Raw genomic sequence first — 15,225 nt, 5'->3', positions numbered from 1 at the left:
TCTTGTGAATGATTGAAAACCAGCAATTGAGCCACGGTACGGGGTCGTTATGATACCATTACCAAGCTTCCAGGAAGAACGTAAAGAAAACTAAAATTGACGGACTATAATGAAATAAAATTTGATATTTTTGGAGCCAAGTTACTATAATAACATCATGTAAATAAGTATAGGCCTTCAACTTTAGTTTTCTTTACGTTCTTCCTTGTACGTAGCTCAATACTGAATGGTTCCGTGCTTGGCAGAGTACAAGGGATTAACTGTAGATATGGTCTGGGGGCCGGCTAGTCTCTCCCCTGATGCCTTCAGGCTAGAAAAACATTTTCTTGCGTAATTCGTACACCCAATGGCATATCCCGAATGACTTGCTTTTGTTTTGTTCAATTTAGAACAAAAGAAAGTTTAAACAAAAGGTGAGAAATTCGGGATAAAATCGCATTCGCCCTAGAAACGATCATTTTTATACTATTGACTGGGTTATTGCCGTCAGGTCCGTAGTCCACAGATACGACGCCTCAGCTCTTCGGATGTCTGGGGTTATGGCACAATGGAATTGACTTTTTTTCTTGAATTTTTAAGTGCAGAGTTCATATCCCACCTTAAGATGATGGTTATATTTTAGTCCTTTTTTATTGTTTTGTTTTGTTTTTGTTGATGTTGTATTTTTCGTTTTATTGTTGTCGCTTTACTAAAAAAAAATTCGTTTTTGTTTATTTCTTTTGGTAGCTGTTGTTGGTTTGCATCGAAAATAAAAATTAAATTCAGCGAGTCTGCTTCTCAAAACCCACCACTTTTGAATAGTAAGTTCTCAGTATTCCCAGAAGAATACAGGCAAAATAAAATGAAAATAGAAAATCTCCTCGCCAAATACCTTTTGAGATATAACTGAAAAATCTTGATTTAGCATCCCAACAAGATAACTGAAATCAAAGACTAGAAAAATAAGTCGATAAAGAAAGAAATTAAGAAAAAGAGAAATAAAGCAAAGGAAATAATGTTATTCAATAAATGCAAGTTTTCTATTATAAATTGACAATGTATTGTCGAATGCGAAGACGGGATAGTATTGTTATTATTACTTTTCTAAGTACTTGAAATAATAGCGAGTATTTACATAACAATAGATATCCCATCGTGCCTTGCCCTGTATATATTAGCGTGAACACTCCCTTTTGTGTCACTCTCATCTACGACGCCTTTGACTTGACGACTTCCCACCCACCCACCCACATGACGCGTTGCGGAACTGTTTACGTGCCAGTATACCGCTGTCCACTCCTATGGACAGCTCTCCATTTTTAACACATCCCATATCTAAATAGGTATACTCGCATGTATTGTTAGTACTGCATTACTATCACCACCACCATCATCATCACCACTATCATCCCCATCACCACCACCACCACCATCACCACCACCATCACCACCATCATCACCATTACCATCACCCCCACTATCACCATCATATTGTTTTACTGTATAATTGCTTTATAGCTGCTTTCTGTTCCAATCCGTCTTCAGCTAAAAGACTTTGATGTGAGTTTAAAACAAGAAATGCAAAGAAGTCACGTGACCACACTTTTTGCACTCTAACCCCAAGTTAGGGTCAAGTTAGGGTTACAGTCACATGACTAAGCAAACAAGTCTTAAACCATGTTAGTGGAGTTATTTACCTCTAATGAGTCTCCTGTAGCAGTTTGTTGTGACTAGCTTGTTTTCAAACCTATTTTTCACTACCCCTATAAATTGTCTCAGTCATGCCTTAGATTATGCACTTTCAACTCTTAAAAGACAATGTTTTAGCATATTGTAAAAAAATCCTAGCTCCTTTTTAAGACTTCTCTTTGCACTGAAACTTTGAGGCACGATTTTTATGCATTCACGCTTTACTTTGAAGTGTTTAAGTGTGAATTTATTATCTTTTTATTTAAGTATTTAAAATTTTTATTACATCTGTTTTTCTTTTTAAATGAGTGACATCACAGAAATATAAATGATTAACTGGATGAGACAGAGGGTTTGCGGGCGCCTTTGTGGAACCACGCTCTAAAATTAGATCTGATAATCTCCCATAGATAATTAAATAATAAGTATAAATTTGAATCGTATCTCGTCAATATATATCGAGAGGGGCTAGTGTAAAAGGTTAAGCGTCTACCTTGAAATATCGTAATCTTATTATAATTGCTCACCGGTGAAGTTTTGTCAGTTGGCAGCCCGTACTGCCAGCTCCTGCCGCCATTGTGTTTATCTCAACCTGCTTGACGCTCATGTTTTCATTGCATTCTTTGACACTTTTTACAGTTGGTTTGTCACTTTCCAACATGTAGTCTGCTCGGACTATGCCAACTTCTATCGGCTGCAAATAAACCAAAAAGGAGATTTTTAGAATCTAAGTCAAAAATATGAAGGGTACTGACTGATTATGTTTGATTGTCGGCAGCGGAAAAAACACATTTCAGCGTGCAGCTCGAAGATCGACACAGAGTTTGCATGTTTATGAAAATTGCAGTAATCAAAGTAGCTTACAATAGACCCTTTCAGGGTTTCCTACACCATATTGCTTGGGGGGCAAGTTTACTAAGAAGCGACGGGGAAAGAGATAAGCTTTTCGTTATATTTCCATTCTGAGGAATTTTCGAGATTAAACTTTTGCTGTAGACGGAGAATCCTCTGTTCAATGTTCTGTGTGCTGTTTTTGAGCCGATGGAGCCAGCATAACGCTGGTTCATAGAGAGACGGAGGCTTTGGGGTTTGCGAGTTTTGCGACTAAGACTCCATCATACTAGTTCAATTTGACCGTAAAAAATCTTGCCTTGACAAGAATGACGCGATCAGCTCAAAAAAGTCACAAAACATTGAACAGAAGATTCTCCATCTACAGACAAAGTTTGGTCTCTAAAATTTACCTCGGAATGGAAAAATAACGAAAAACGTATCTCTTTCCCCGCCGCTTCTTAGTAATCTTGCCCCTCAAGCAATATGGCGTCGGGAACCGTGTCGAAAGGGTCTATTATAAGAGGTGGTTAGCATGAGGTGTTGATTTAACTTGTAGTACTAAACAGTAGTCATTATGAGACATCAAATTTACAATACACATTGTGAAAACCTTGAGCATAATGATAATGTGTTTTAAATAATGTTTGTGTTAACCAGTCACAGTCATAACGGCTCAAGCTTACTTCAACAATACAAACACTTTGAAATTCCATGGACCTTCAGTGGAACACATGAATATTCTACACAAAATCGAGGCTAACCTTGAGCAACAGAGAACTCGAAACTGGAGTATTACAGCAAAGATTTTCCGACGAACACCATCCAGTCTACACCATCACCTGATTCCCAAGACTGGCAGTTTGCAGTCAAAACGACGCGATCCCTTCTTAAAAGGACCCTCAATCGTGAGACAAATGAATAAGTACGACTTATTACGATTGTTCACGATGAATTCTATTTTTCATCCTAACAATCGCGTTCTTTTCTTTTATCAATTTTATTTGGGTTAAATTTTAATTGACGAACTCTCACATTCTAATTTGATCTCTAATGAATCAATTACTAGCTATATCGAGTGACAAATTGATCTTGGAAGCTGTAGAGTGACAGCTAGGAGTATGATTTTCGTATAATGATATAACATCAAATAGCCTGGGAAATTTTCCTGGCATTTTACCAAACATGTTTCTGTATGCCCCTATTTCTCTACACTAACCTGTGATATTCCCTCCTTTCTTGTTCGTTCATAGATATCGTAGATTTGACCAATGAATTCATCAGCTTTGATAGTCCTAAAGTAAGTTTAAAAGAAGACTGAGAGTGTTTACACGATATACAGGACGAATATTTAACCTGTACGTACTGTTTACAGCTGTTTACGCGGAACCGTCTCTTTCAATTCTTATCAAATGCGTTCTGTTCACAAGGTAGCGGATTCAAATTTGCACCGCTAGGCGTACGAAGTTTTTTTTCACGGATAGCTCAAGGGGTCGTCCTTCACGAATTTGCAAGATGATCCTATTGGAAGGCACGCGTGTGTAGAACAATAGAAAACAATGACCTTTCCCCTTCTCGCCTCTAAACCTAACCAATCACAGGGGACGTTGCAAATTCGTGTCCCGTGTGAACGGAGCCCCGGGTCTTGCTTGTTGTTGCAGGATGTATTCTATTCTGGGTTAGGGTTATTGTCTCTGGTCTCGTTCTCTGACTTCAAACTATCGTCCAATATCACTGCTCTCTGTTTTTAGTAAAGTTCTTGAAAAACTTATGTACAAAAGACTGATGTCCTTCTTTGAAAAGAGTGATTGCCTCTACAATTAAGCAACTTGGTTTTCGTTCTCTTCATAACACTTCTCATGCAATTCTCTTAATTACTGATAAAATTCAAAGAGCCATTGATTCAGGAATTTATTGCTGTGGTATATTCCTAGATTTTTGTAAGGCCTTTGATACTGTAAACCATGAAATCCTAATCAAGAAACTATCTAACTATGGAATAAGCGGCATTGGCTAGACTGGTTTAAATCCTATCTTATTAACAGACACCAACCCTGATTATCTTCCTGATTATCTTCCTATCTCCTGTGGTGTTCCTCAAGGTTCAGTCTTAGGCCCTTTGCTGTTTCTCTTGTATATTAATGATTTCTCAAACTCTACTAAAATTTTTGATATTCATCTTTTTGCCGATGACTCAAATCTATTCTATTATGATAAAGATCTTATAAATCTAGAAAAAACTATTAACCTCGGATGAATTAAAGTTAATGAATGGTTAAGTGCTAACAAGTTAACTTTAAATGTCAGTAAATCCAACTTTGTTATTTTTACTTCTTGTCAGAAAAAACTTCCCTTTCAGCCTAAACTCTTCATCAACAATAATAATCTAAAACAGAAAAAACAAAATAAATATCTTGGTGTCATTTTGGATCATAATTTAAACTGGAAAAGTCATATTCATGAAATTCCTAAAAAATTGCCAAAGGAATTGGAATTTTATCTCGCATTAGATATTTCACTGACACAAAAAATTTATTGCAACTCTATTGCTCCGCGTATTACTGAACAATCCGCATCATGTTTAGACTTTGTTATTACTAATTGCCCTACTTTTTTTGTCGATTCTGGAACATTTAGACCTCCATCTAGTTGTGACCATTCTTATATATTTGCTAAATGCTGTGTTACTTTTGCTAGACCACGAGCTTTCAAAAGACATATTTGGAATTTTTCTGGGGTTAACATTTTAGAACTAAATAAAGAATTAAAAGAGATAGCTTTGGATTCGATCACTGAAAATATAACGCATATTGATGACGTGTATGCATCATGGTTCAGTCAAGTGAACAATATTATTTGTAAGTTTATACATAGTAATACAGTGAATATTCGTCCACGTGATAAGCCATGGTTCACCTCCAAGATCCGCGCAGTAATTCTTAAACGCGACAGGTTATTAAAAAAGTTGAATGAACAAAAAACAAATACTACTTGGGAAAACTAAAAGCGCAAAGAAACATCACCACAGCCTGATCCGTAAGGCTAAAAACGATTATTATATCAAATTAAACAAACAGTTGTCAGACATTTCCATTGCTTCTAAGAAATGGTGGGGTTGTGTTAAATCTGTATACAAGAAAAAAAATTGCACATCAATCCCAGCTCTCCGAGAAGGGGTTGAATTTATAGTGGATTCGTGTAAAAAAGCTAGTTTGTTTAATGACTTTTTTATAAATCAAAGTAAAATTGATGACTCGAAACAAGATCTACATTCTCTTCCTCCTGCGCAATTTTCGTCTCAATCTTTATCTAATATAGAGACGACCGCTACTGAAATATTGAATCTGATGCAGAAAGTGGATACCTCAAAAGCGTGCGGGCATGATAATCTCAGTAACAAAATAATTAAAATGTGATGTGACGGTGTTGCTGCATCTTTTTCAGCCATATGTAATACTAGTATTAGACGTGGTGAGTTTATTAGCGAGTGGAAAAAAGCTAATGTTATACCGTTATTCAAAAAAGGGGATCGTCAGTCGAAAGAAAACTATTGACCCGTTTCATTACTTGATTCATTATCTAAAATTAGCGAGAAAGTAGTGCTTATTAGAGCATATAATTTTCTGGAGGATATTAGTTTTTTTAACGTCCACCAGTCTGGCTTTAGACCAGGCGACGGTACAGTTTATCAAATGACTTTGATTATACATCGTATTTACGAGTTGGTTCCGCTGTTATATCTCAAACAGACAGCAGCGTGTTGTGATTGAAGGACAATGTTCTAACTGGTCCAATATATACGCAGGAGTACCACAAGGGTCCGTACTAGGACCTTTGCTGTTTTTGATTTATATAAATGATATCTGTGTGGATGTACAATCGCAGTGCTTTCTCTATGTTGATGATGGTCCGTGTAACACTCCACAAAGAGTTAAAACGGACCGATGATACTTCACTGTTTGATATTGTGGACAACCCTCTACGATCGTCATGTGAGCTAAATAATGATCTGAAGGTTATAAGTCAATGGTGTGATAAGTGGTCAATGAAAATGAATATTACTAAATGTGAATCGATGACGTTCACAGTAAAGCGTAGCAAAATAACACACCCAATACTTTGTTTCAATGATGTCCCTATTCGCGAAGTTAGCTCTCATACACATCTTGGTTTAACTCTGTCAGACAACCTTTCTCGGGAAGAACACATCATGGCCATTCATGAAAAGGCTAGTAAAGCCCTAAACATCTTTAGGGGTCTCAAATATAAATTGAATCGTTCAACCTTAATTGTTCTGTATAAAAGCTTAATTCGTCCTTTGATGGAATATGGTGACACTATGTGGGATGGTTGTAGTAAAGAAGATAGTAAGATCCTAGAAGATATACAATATGAATGTGCTCGGATAGTAACTGGTGCAATAAAGGGAACTAGTAAAGTGAACCTGTTAAATGAACTATGTTGGGAAGATCTGAAAGTTAGAAGAAAAGTGCAAAAACTAATTCCTTTTTATGAAATGGTGAACCATTTAACTCCACCATATCTCTTTAATTTGCTTCCTTTGAAAAAAAGAGTCAAAGGTCTTATTTGCCTTCTGTAATTCCAATTTGGAACGACGGAATTAGACAACGATATTCGTTACTCAAACTCGTTAAATGTATTTCAAAGAAAAATTCGATCTCACCAGTGTACTAGAATATAATCAACTTTTAAATGCATCTCTAAGTGGGCAGGCCTCTATACTGCATACGCGACTGCGTCTTCGACAGTCTGCTTTGAATTCATATCTGTTTAAAATTGCATGTAAGCCCTCTCCACTTTGTGAATGTAATGATGGTTCAGTTGAATCAGCTTGCCACTATTTCTTACACTGCTCTCGATATGCAGCTCATTGTACAGCCTTTTTGTTTCCGCACAGCTTTTTGTAAACGATACCACCGATAATCAAAAGATTGATTACTTTTTGAACGGACGTCCCAATTTAACTGTTTCTAATAGTCTTAAATTGTTTCTAGAAGTGCAAAAATATATTATCGATACAAAAAGGTTTACGAAAAGTTAATTATACATTTATAAGAAAAAATTCTTTACAATTTCACTACTATATTGCTATAACATAATTTACTTTTTATATTATTGTTTATAACTTTTTTGTTAGTTTTTCTTCTTTGTGTGTGTGTGTGTTTGTACTCCACATCCAAATGTGTAAATCTTTTATTAAGTGAACTCCCTAGATGAGCTCGAATGAGACCTCTTGGAGTAAACTTAAAGAATTTATATGTTTGAATTAAAAAAAAAAAAAGAAAAAAATGTGTGCTTTTGTGTGCATACATAGGATTTAGATCATGTAAATAGTACAGCAATACGGTACGTATAAATATAATAAATGTATATAATAATGTATATGTAGATACCTATCGATAATGTAATCTTTATATTTTAGTCTTCTTTACCACTCATTATTTCTCGACTGACACGGTTTTCTTTGTTATTCACAAAGCTTTATTTTTGTTATAACCCTCATTATAAATGCCAACGGTCTATATATAGTTAATAATAGTAGATAATATAATAATATTTTATTTATATAGCGCCCTTTCCTAAAATGTCCAAAAGCGCTTTACAAGCAAATAATAATTAATAATAATAATTAATAATAACAATATCTGTAATACAAAATCAAAAAAACTATGTAATCTAAAAGTCAATAAGATTTAACGAATGATCAAGGAAAAGCTTTGCGAAATAAATATGTTTTGAGATAACTCTTGAAAATATTTAAAGATGTACTACGTTTAATTTGCAGTGGCAAGGCATTCCAAAGCATTGGAGCAGAAATAGAAAAAGCGCGGTATCCATAAGACTTTAGATTATAATTTGAAACCTTGAGTAACCTCTTAGAACCAGATCTCAAATAGCGTTGAGAAGCATAAGGCTCAAGTAAATCGCAGAGATACTTTGGCGCAATACCATGGATAACTTTATACGTAAAAAGAAGAATTTAAAATTCGATACGCTGCTCAATCGGCAACCAATGCAGCTGTACTAAAATGGGTGTAATATGCTGAGATTTGCGTGATAAGGTAACCAGCCTGGCAGCAGTGTTTTGTACATACTGCAGCCTCTACAAAAGATGCTTCGGTAAACCAAAAAGTAAGGCATTACAATTATCTAACTTATTTGTAATGAAAGCGTGAATTAATATCTTAGTTGTTTCAAAACTTAAAAATTTCCTAATGCGTGAAATGTTTCTAATAAAATAAAAAGCAGATTTACAAATCTGAGTTATATGACTGTCCAGAGATAAGGTATTATCGTAAATAACGCCAATGTTTCTTGCACACTCTGAAGGAGTGACAGAGGAACTAGCCACGGAGCCGGACGGTGCTTAGCATGAAATATCAAGATTTCAGTTTTATCATCATTAAGCTTTAATTTGTTGTTCAGCATCCACATATCAATGTCTCGTACACATGCTTCCACTTTCATCCGAGCAAGCTCTAGATCGCCAACAACATCGGTCTTGAAGGATAAATAGATCTATAAGTCATCTGCATAACAGTGAAATGTCACTCCATGATGCCTCATGATGTCACCCAGAGGGGTAGTATAGAGCAAATATAATACAGGGCCAAGTACGGACACTTGTGGAAAACCGCTGGTCAAGGCGTGGCTAGATGAACGCTCAGTATTTATCGCAACACATTGCTTTCGACCAGTCAGATAAGATGTAAACCAGTTATGAACCGTGCCTTCAATACCAAAACGAGAGGTGAGTCTTGTCAGGAGAACATCATGGTCAACCGTGTCGAACGCGGCAGAAAGGTCGAGCAGTAGGAGTATGACACAGCTACCATCATCTATCGCACGGAATATATCATTCTGCACCTTGATCAACGCTGATTCCGTACTGTGTCCAGGTTTGTAAGCCGACTGGAAAGGCTCAATCAAGTTATTGTGTTGTAAATAGGTATTCAACTGTGAAGCAACGGCTCGCTCACATACTTTTGAGATAAATGTAAGATTTGAGATTGGTCGAAAGTTATTGAACAGTTCAAAATCAAAAATTAAAAAATGTTTTCTCCAAAATTTGGAAAGGACGAGCTGTAGAAATTTCACTACCATCTAGATAAAGCTCTGGTCTATTGATGTAGGAAGTCTAAAGAAAAAGCTTGGAGCCGTTTTGAAGAAGACGGCGAAAATGTGATTTGTAGCCAAACTCTGATATTTGAGGTTTACAACGACAATTAGTAAAAAATCATTTATTCGATGAGTTTTTAAGATTTGATGCTGATTTTTCTTAAGGCTCATCCGCAATACTTGGAAATAGATATGTAAAAACTTCAAGGCAATCCATTCAATGGTAATGTTTCTAAAGCGCGATGTCTTATATGCTTCAAATTTTGGATCGAATTTTCAAGCAGCGTCATAACTTTTTTCTGCCCAAGACTTTCCATCCAAATTTATACACAGACTGCAATAGTACTAGGTGATAGGATTCTGAAAAGTTCAGAAAAATCGTTCCTGGGGATGAGGAGAAAAAAGCCAAAAACTAAAAATAGCACTGTTTGATTTTCGGCCGTAATAGGCTAAACATTTTAAAAATCTTCAAATAAAATACACTGTTAGAATCTAGGATAATCCAAGCACATTATATGAAAAATACAGTTAAATTGACGCATTTGTTTTGCGAAGCGAGCAAGAACAAAATTGTCTAAAATTCGCTCTGAATTAGTTTGGTTCCACCTTAAAACATCGTCCGGTGCCGTTAAAAGCAGCCTAAAATTTTTACGCCTATAAAAGCCCAAATGTACCACAGGCAGCCCAAACAAGGTTCCTGTGTATGGTTTATAAGGGAATGTATGGGAGTGATGATAAAGTTACGAAAATAAAATGTTTCACTCAACGATTTGCTTCAAAACTTGCTGCAGTCGTTGCTTTTACTTTGTTCAGTCTTCTGGCAACGTTTCAGCGCGATTTGAGGCCGTTTAGTGGGTTTTTTCAAAATCCGCTCTTCTCTACCTAAATCGTGGAAGGCTGGAGACTTAGCACCCGATATCGACTACATCACGCTAGAAAATCCAAAAAAAATCTCTCTCTCTTTCCTTGAACCGCAACAAAAATGCAACATGTCAAAGGAACGATAATTTCTCTATCATAACATGTATTCTGAATGCCACCACGCCAAATATTTCCAGAAAAATCCTGGCTTAAAGTCGAGTATTTGATTTCTTCTACAGCGTGTGATCGATGGCGTTCAAACGGCCGTTGTAAAGCGTGAGCGGGTCACGTTACATACTGCATTCTGATTGGCAACAAACCCAAGTCTGTCGGGGAAGGGGAATTTGTTTCGAGCTTGGTATCACGTTCGACCAATCAGAATGCAGTATGTAACGTGACCCGCTCACGCTTTACAACGGCCGTTTGAACACCATCGATCACACGCTGTAGAAGAAATCAAATATTCGACTTTAAGCCAGGATTTTTCTGGAAATATTTGGCGTGGTGGCATTCAGAATACATGTTATGATAGAGAAATTATCGTTCCTTTGACATGTTGCATTTTTGTTGCGGTTCAAGGAAAGAGAGAGAGATTTTTTTTGGATTTTCTAGCGTGATGTAGTCGATATCGGGTGCTAAGTCTCCAGCCTTCCCATTATTTAGGCTGATTTTAAAAAAAACCATCAAACGGCCTCAAATCGCGATGAAACGTCGCCAGGAGGCTGAACAAAGTAAAAGCAACGATTGCAGCAAGTTTTGAAGCAAATTGTTGAGTGAAACATTTTATTTTCATGACCTTAACCATAACTCCCATACATTCCCTTATAAACCATACACAGGAACTTTGTTTGGGCTGCCTCTGAAATGTACAAGATATTAATACGCGGTCAAATAAAGATACCATTGATTTAACTTAAAAGGACGAATTCATCTTGACCTCACAATGGTTGAAAAAAATGTTCTATTTTTTTCACAACAATTACGGCAGATCAAAAGAAGCGGTCAACACTGAAAGTTCCCATGTGCACCGAAGTTATGACTGGCTTGTGAATCAAAAAGAAAAAGCTAACTCAGACCTTCAAAAATTTAGGATGATAAGAGGCAGGGGTCAGGACAAATAGGGGCTAGACTTGACTAGTCATGAGTTAAGGTTGCACCCATGCATATCGCATTTTCATTCAGACACCACTCCATACAACTATATATACAGTCCTTTGACTAAACGTTGTCGTTTGATCAGCTTCATCCCTACGCGGCTAGACCGAAAAGGATCATAGGGATAATTAATTCACAGTTACTAGCTGCCGCATATGTTATCTAACACGTCTTGAGCTCGCTGTTTTCTATCCCATTTAATTTGCAAAACCATGCCTCGGGCATACGGCGAAAATTTAAACTGGCGAGCAGTTTGGATGACGCATGTTCTGGGTAATCTACCAGTTATCCTTTTCGGTCTAGGCGCGTAGGGATGATCCGATCAACGACAACGTTTAGTCAAAGGACTGTGTATACAACAATGTGCTTTACCAAATTTTCTGTTTAAAATAACAGGAAGCCCAGTATAGGAAAAGAGAGAGAAGAGAGAAAATGAACAAATCAATTTAATTGACTAATTGATACATACGTTACGGAATTTCATATAAATATCCAAGATATTTCAGTTCAAAATGTCTTATAATTTGCTTATCAGTCGATAGTACTACGAACCAGTCACGCATTATGACTGACAAGCAATTACTCATCCTTCGAATTTCAATCTCAAGTCTTCAGCCTTGTTAAAAGCGCATTTTCTCCGATTTCCATTCGTACAAATTTATTTTTGCATGTACAATTACCTTCAGACACCACTTTTTACTAGCCATATCGGTATTTTTCTTGTTCTCGATCAATAATTACATTGAATTTTGTGGACACAATGAGGACAATGAATAAGTGTTTTACTAACAATTTTTTTGAAATCGAATTTTCTAAAACTGAGAAAACGTCGATGATCTTCATTGTGATGTCACATTACAGGCACAAAACGATCGAATATCTATCCTGGGGCGGCAAATGCATACATATTTCGAAACAAGTAGGTTATTTTAATAGACCAAACGTAGCTGAGGCTCCAGCAAATTAAGTCATATTTTGGCGGCACTGGGTGACGGGTGTCATGCAGTCGAAAAAATAGTCCATCTTTTTCTCTTTCTGTTTCAAATTTAAATGAAATGTACCGAGACTGGATTACAATCTGTCGTTTTGTTTAGTCCTTCTGATTGATGATGGTCAAGGTACTAGCATAAATTCGACTATAATGATAATTATGATAAAACTTTCAACAGGCATGATGCCAACGCTAGGTTTCGTTTTCTGTCATATTTTCTGTTCCTTATGAATTTTACCCAAAAAAAGAAAGAAAACTTACCGAAATAAAAGTTACTAACTAGTGTACTAAAAATATTACTTGAACTAGAAGCTAACCCTTCAGACATGTGCATTCAAAACAAAGGTTGACAAGACATGATAGATATGTAATTTCAAAACATCAGTTACTGACCCTTGTAGAGATTCTCTCAAGAATTCGTGGTCTTTGCTGACATTAAATACCAAAAGATTTAAGTCTTTCTGTACTTGCTTCACTTCATCGAAGAGCTTCTTCGGAAAGGGAGTGGGGAACAGCATAAAAGGTACATGATTGGATTTACCCGGCGTCTTTTTTGACTGCAGTAAAGCGCCATTCATCAAGGCATAGTCTTTGGAATTTCGAACTAGGTAATTCACCCTTTCTTTAGTGAGATTTTCACTTCCAAAATGAAGCTTGAAATCCATGGCAGCAATCTAGTAGCTTATTCTTTTTTCGTAGGTAATTTTAAAACAGCTATGAATCGAACTTATTTGTATGAAGTTATGAAGATTGCGTGATGTCTCGGCGCTAATGCCAGATATACCAGATTTACCCTACGATGTCTATCAAGCAACATTTACATAAAACCGAGCCTTATGAATATCATAATGTATCTTATACACCTTACTATTATTTTATTACTGGGTTGCATGTGTGGAACCTCAGTCGTAAAGTGACTTTGGTTGTTTTTTTGTTTGCTTGTTTGTTACTGGGTTGCCTGTGGAAACCCGCCCAGTCTTAAAACGCTTTTGGTTTTTACTGGGTTGCCTGTAGCAGCTCGCCCATTCGTAAAACGCCTTTGGTTCTTAGTGGGTTGCCTGTGGCAGCCCAGTCGTAAAATGCCTTTGTTTTTTTTTGTGTGTGTGTTCTCCATCTCGCGAAAAGTGCATTGTTGTGCAAGAGTACCCATACATGGATTTGAATGACGTGTTCAAAGATTCTGGGCTCATAGATTGGCTTAGCAGCTGAGGATGTAATTATAGGCTTTAGAAGTAATACAATAGTCCCTTCTACAGTTCTTTGCGCCATCTTGAAAGCTAGCCGTGCCTGTGCATCCAGACGGTGAGCTTGCAATGATCACGGAGACCTTTTTAAGGTGGCTCGACTGGGTTTTGTTTGTGGCGTACCTTCGAAGTTTGAAGGGGACATGCGTCGCTGCCAATAAATTAATTTCAAATAAATTATTATGACATGTCTAGAGATAGATTCAAGTTTTAAATGATATACAATTTATCATGATCGAAGTTACCATAGTAATACAGTGACGTCATGTCATTTTTTTATACATTCCATTTTTGGCGAAATAAGACGTTTGTTTTAAAAATTGTTTAACGGAACTTAAAGTTCATATGTTTGTCTTCAAGTTAACGAAGTTTCGAAGATTTGTATGGAATCGTTTCGAAATAATTGCCGTCGGAACTTTTGGGCAACAGAAATGTAAACAATCCAAAGCAATTAGTTCATGTGACCGAAACCTTTCCTTTTTGGACTTGGGAAAAGCTTTTTTTGGGGTCATAGTGTTGTGTTACTATTCCAATAGTCCTTCTGAGAAACGGAAAGAAATCGCGTTATTCGATTTCGAGAAATATGATTTCAAGCCTAGTTAGTAAAGTTGTGCCATTTGATTATCTTGTCAAAGATTTCACTTGTCTTTACTAAAAATATTTAGAATTAGGATACAAATGTTTACGGAATTGAGAATATTATAAGATGTGTGTTAGTGACAGTAACCATAAACATTCGGTGTTATTCGGTGTTATCAGCCTCTCGGCGCCGCCACATGCAATATTGGGAAATTTCTTGTTCATTGTACAGTCATTTAGTGCGTGTATTGGTAAACGAAACACTCAAATCAGTCTCCCCCCAAATACGGCATTGCAAGGCACCTTTGTAGCACGCGGCGTAATCTTAAATGGAAACTTAGCATTGTAGCTTTTTAGTTGGAAGATTAGGAATAAGGTCGATGATTTGCCGACACTACTAAAGACAATCACCCCTTTCCGTATGTAGTGACTACACGAGCAAACTGAAGCTTGTGCCAAATAATAAAGGCCATGAGGTCGCATGATAACACGTGTCAGAAATGCTAGATTAAAATAAAATGCAGACAAAATAGGGCGTTATCACGTACTCAAGCATACGACATCCAGAATTCACTTACAACTGTTTCTGCTACAATTTTGTATATTTTCATATATTTCAACAACGTTTCTCTATTGCAAGCTTACGCTAGCTCTCTTTAACGTCCATCTTTAACAGATTGCCCCTTCAGTCTCTTAGTTCTGGTGCCGTCACAGATGGCTGGAAGCCATCATACATTGTACCCGTCTACCAAAAAG

The 15,225-nt window shown here is 36.7% G+C and overlaps 1 protein-coding gene across 3 annotated transcripts in view; it reads right to left on the bottom strand.

The window, feature by feature from the left end:
• Nucleotides 1-13,434, bottom strand: part of LOC116300109 (glutathione synthetase) — a 30,891-nt gene extending 17,457 nt beyond the window's left edge. For 2 of the 3 annotated variants that reach the window (XM_089032800.1, XM_089032799.1), the window contains exons 1-4: nt 13,040-13,433; nt 3,719-3,794; nt 2,196-2,362; nt 872-920 (exon numbers count right to left, since the gene is read on the bottom strand). In XM_089032800.1, coding sequence (XP_088888926.1) covers nt 872-920; nt 2,196-2,362; nt 3,719-3,794; nt 13,040-13,311 — 564 coding nt within the window. In that variant the 5' untranslated portion in view covers nt 13,312-13,433. Of the gene's footprint in view, nt 1-871; nt 921-2,195; nt 2,363-3,718; nt 3,795-13,039 lie in introns of all 3 variants that reach the window. The other variant, XR_016120226.1, reaches the window with a different exon arrangement.
• Nucleotides 13,435-15,225: the final 1,791 nt, after the last annotated feature.

Source organism: Actinia tenebrosa, unplaced genomic scaffold, assembly GCF_029948245.1.
Source record: "Actinia tenebrosa isolate PJP-AT-01 unplaced genomic scaffold, QUT_ActTen_1.0 PGA_scaffold1__47_contigs__length_23844297, whole genome shotgun sequence".
Lineage (NCBI taxonomy): Eukaryota > Metazoa > Cnidaria > Anthozoa > Actiniaria > Actiniidae > Actinia > Actinia tenebrosa.
Note: the sequence above shows the minus strand (reverse complement) of the source record. Positions and strands in the feature narration are given on the sequence as shown.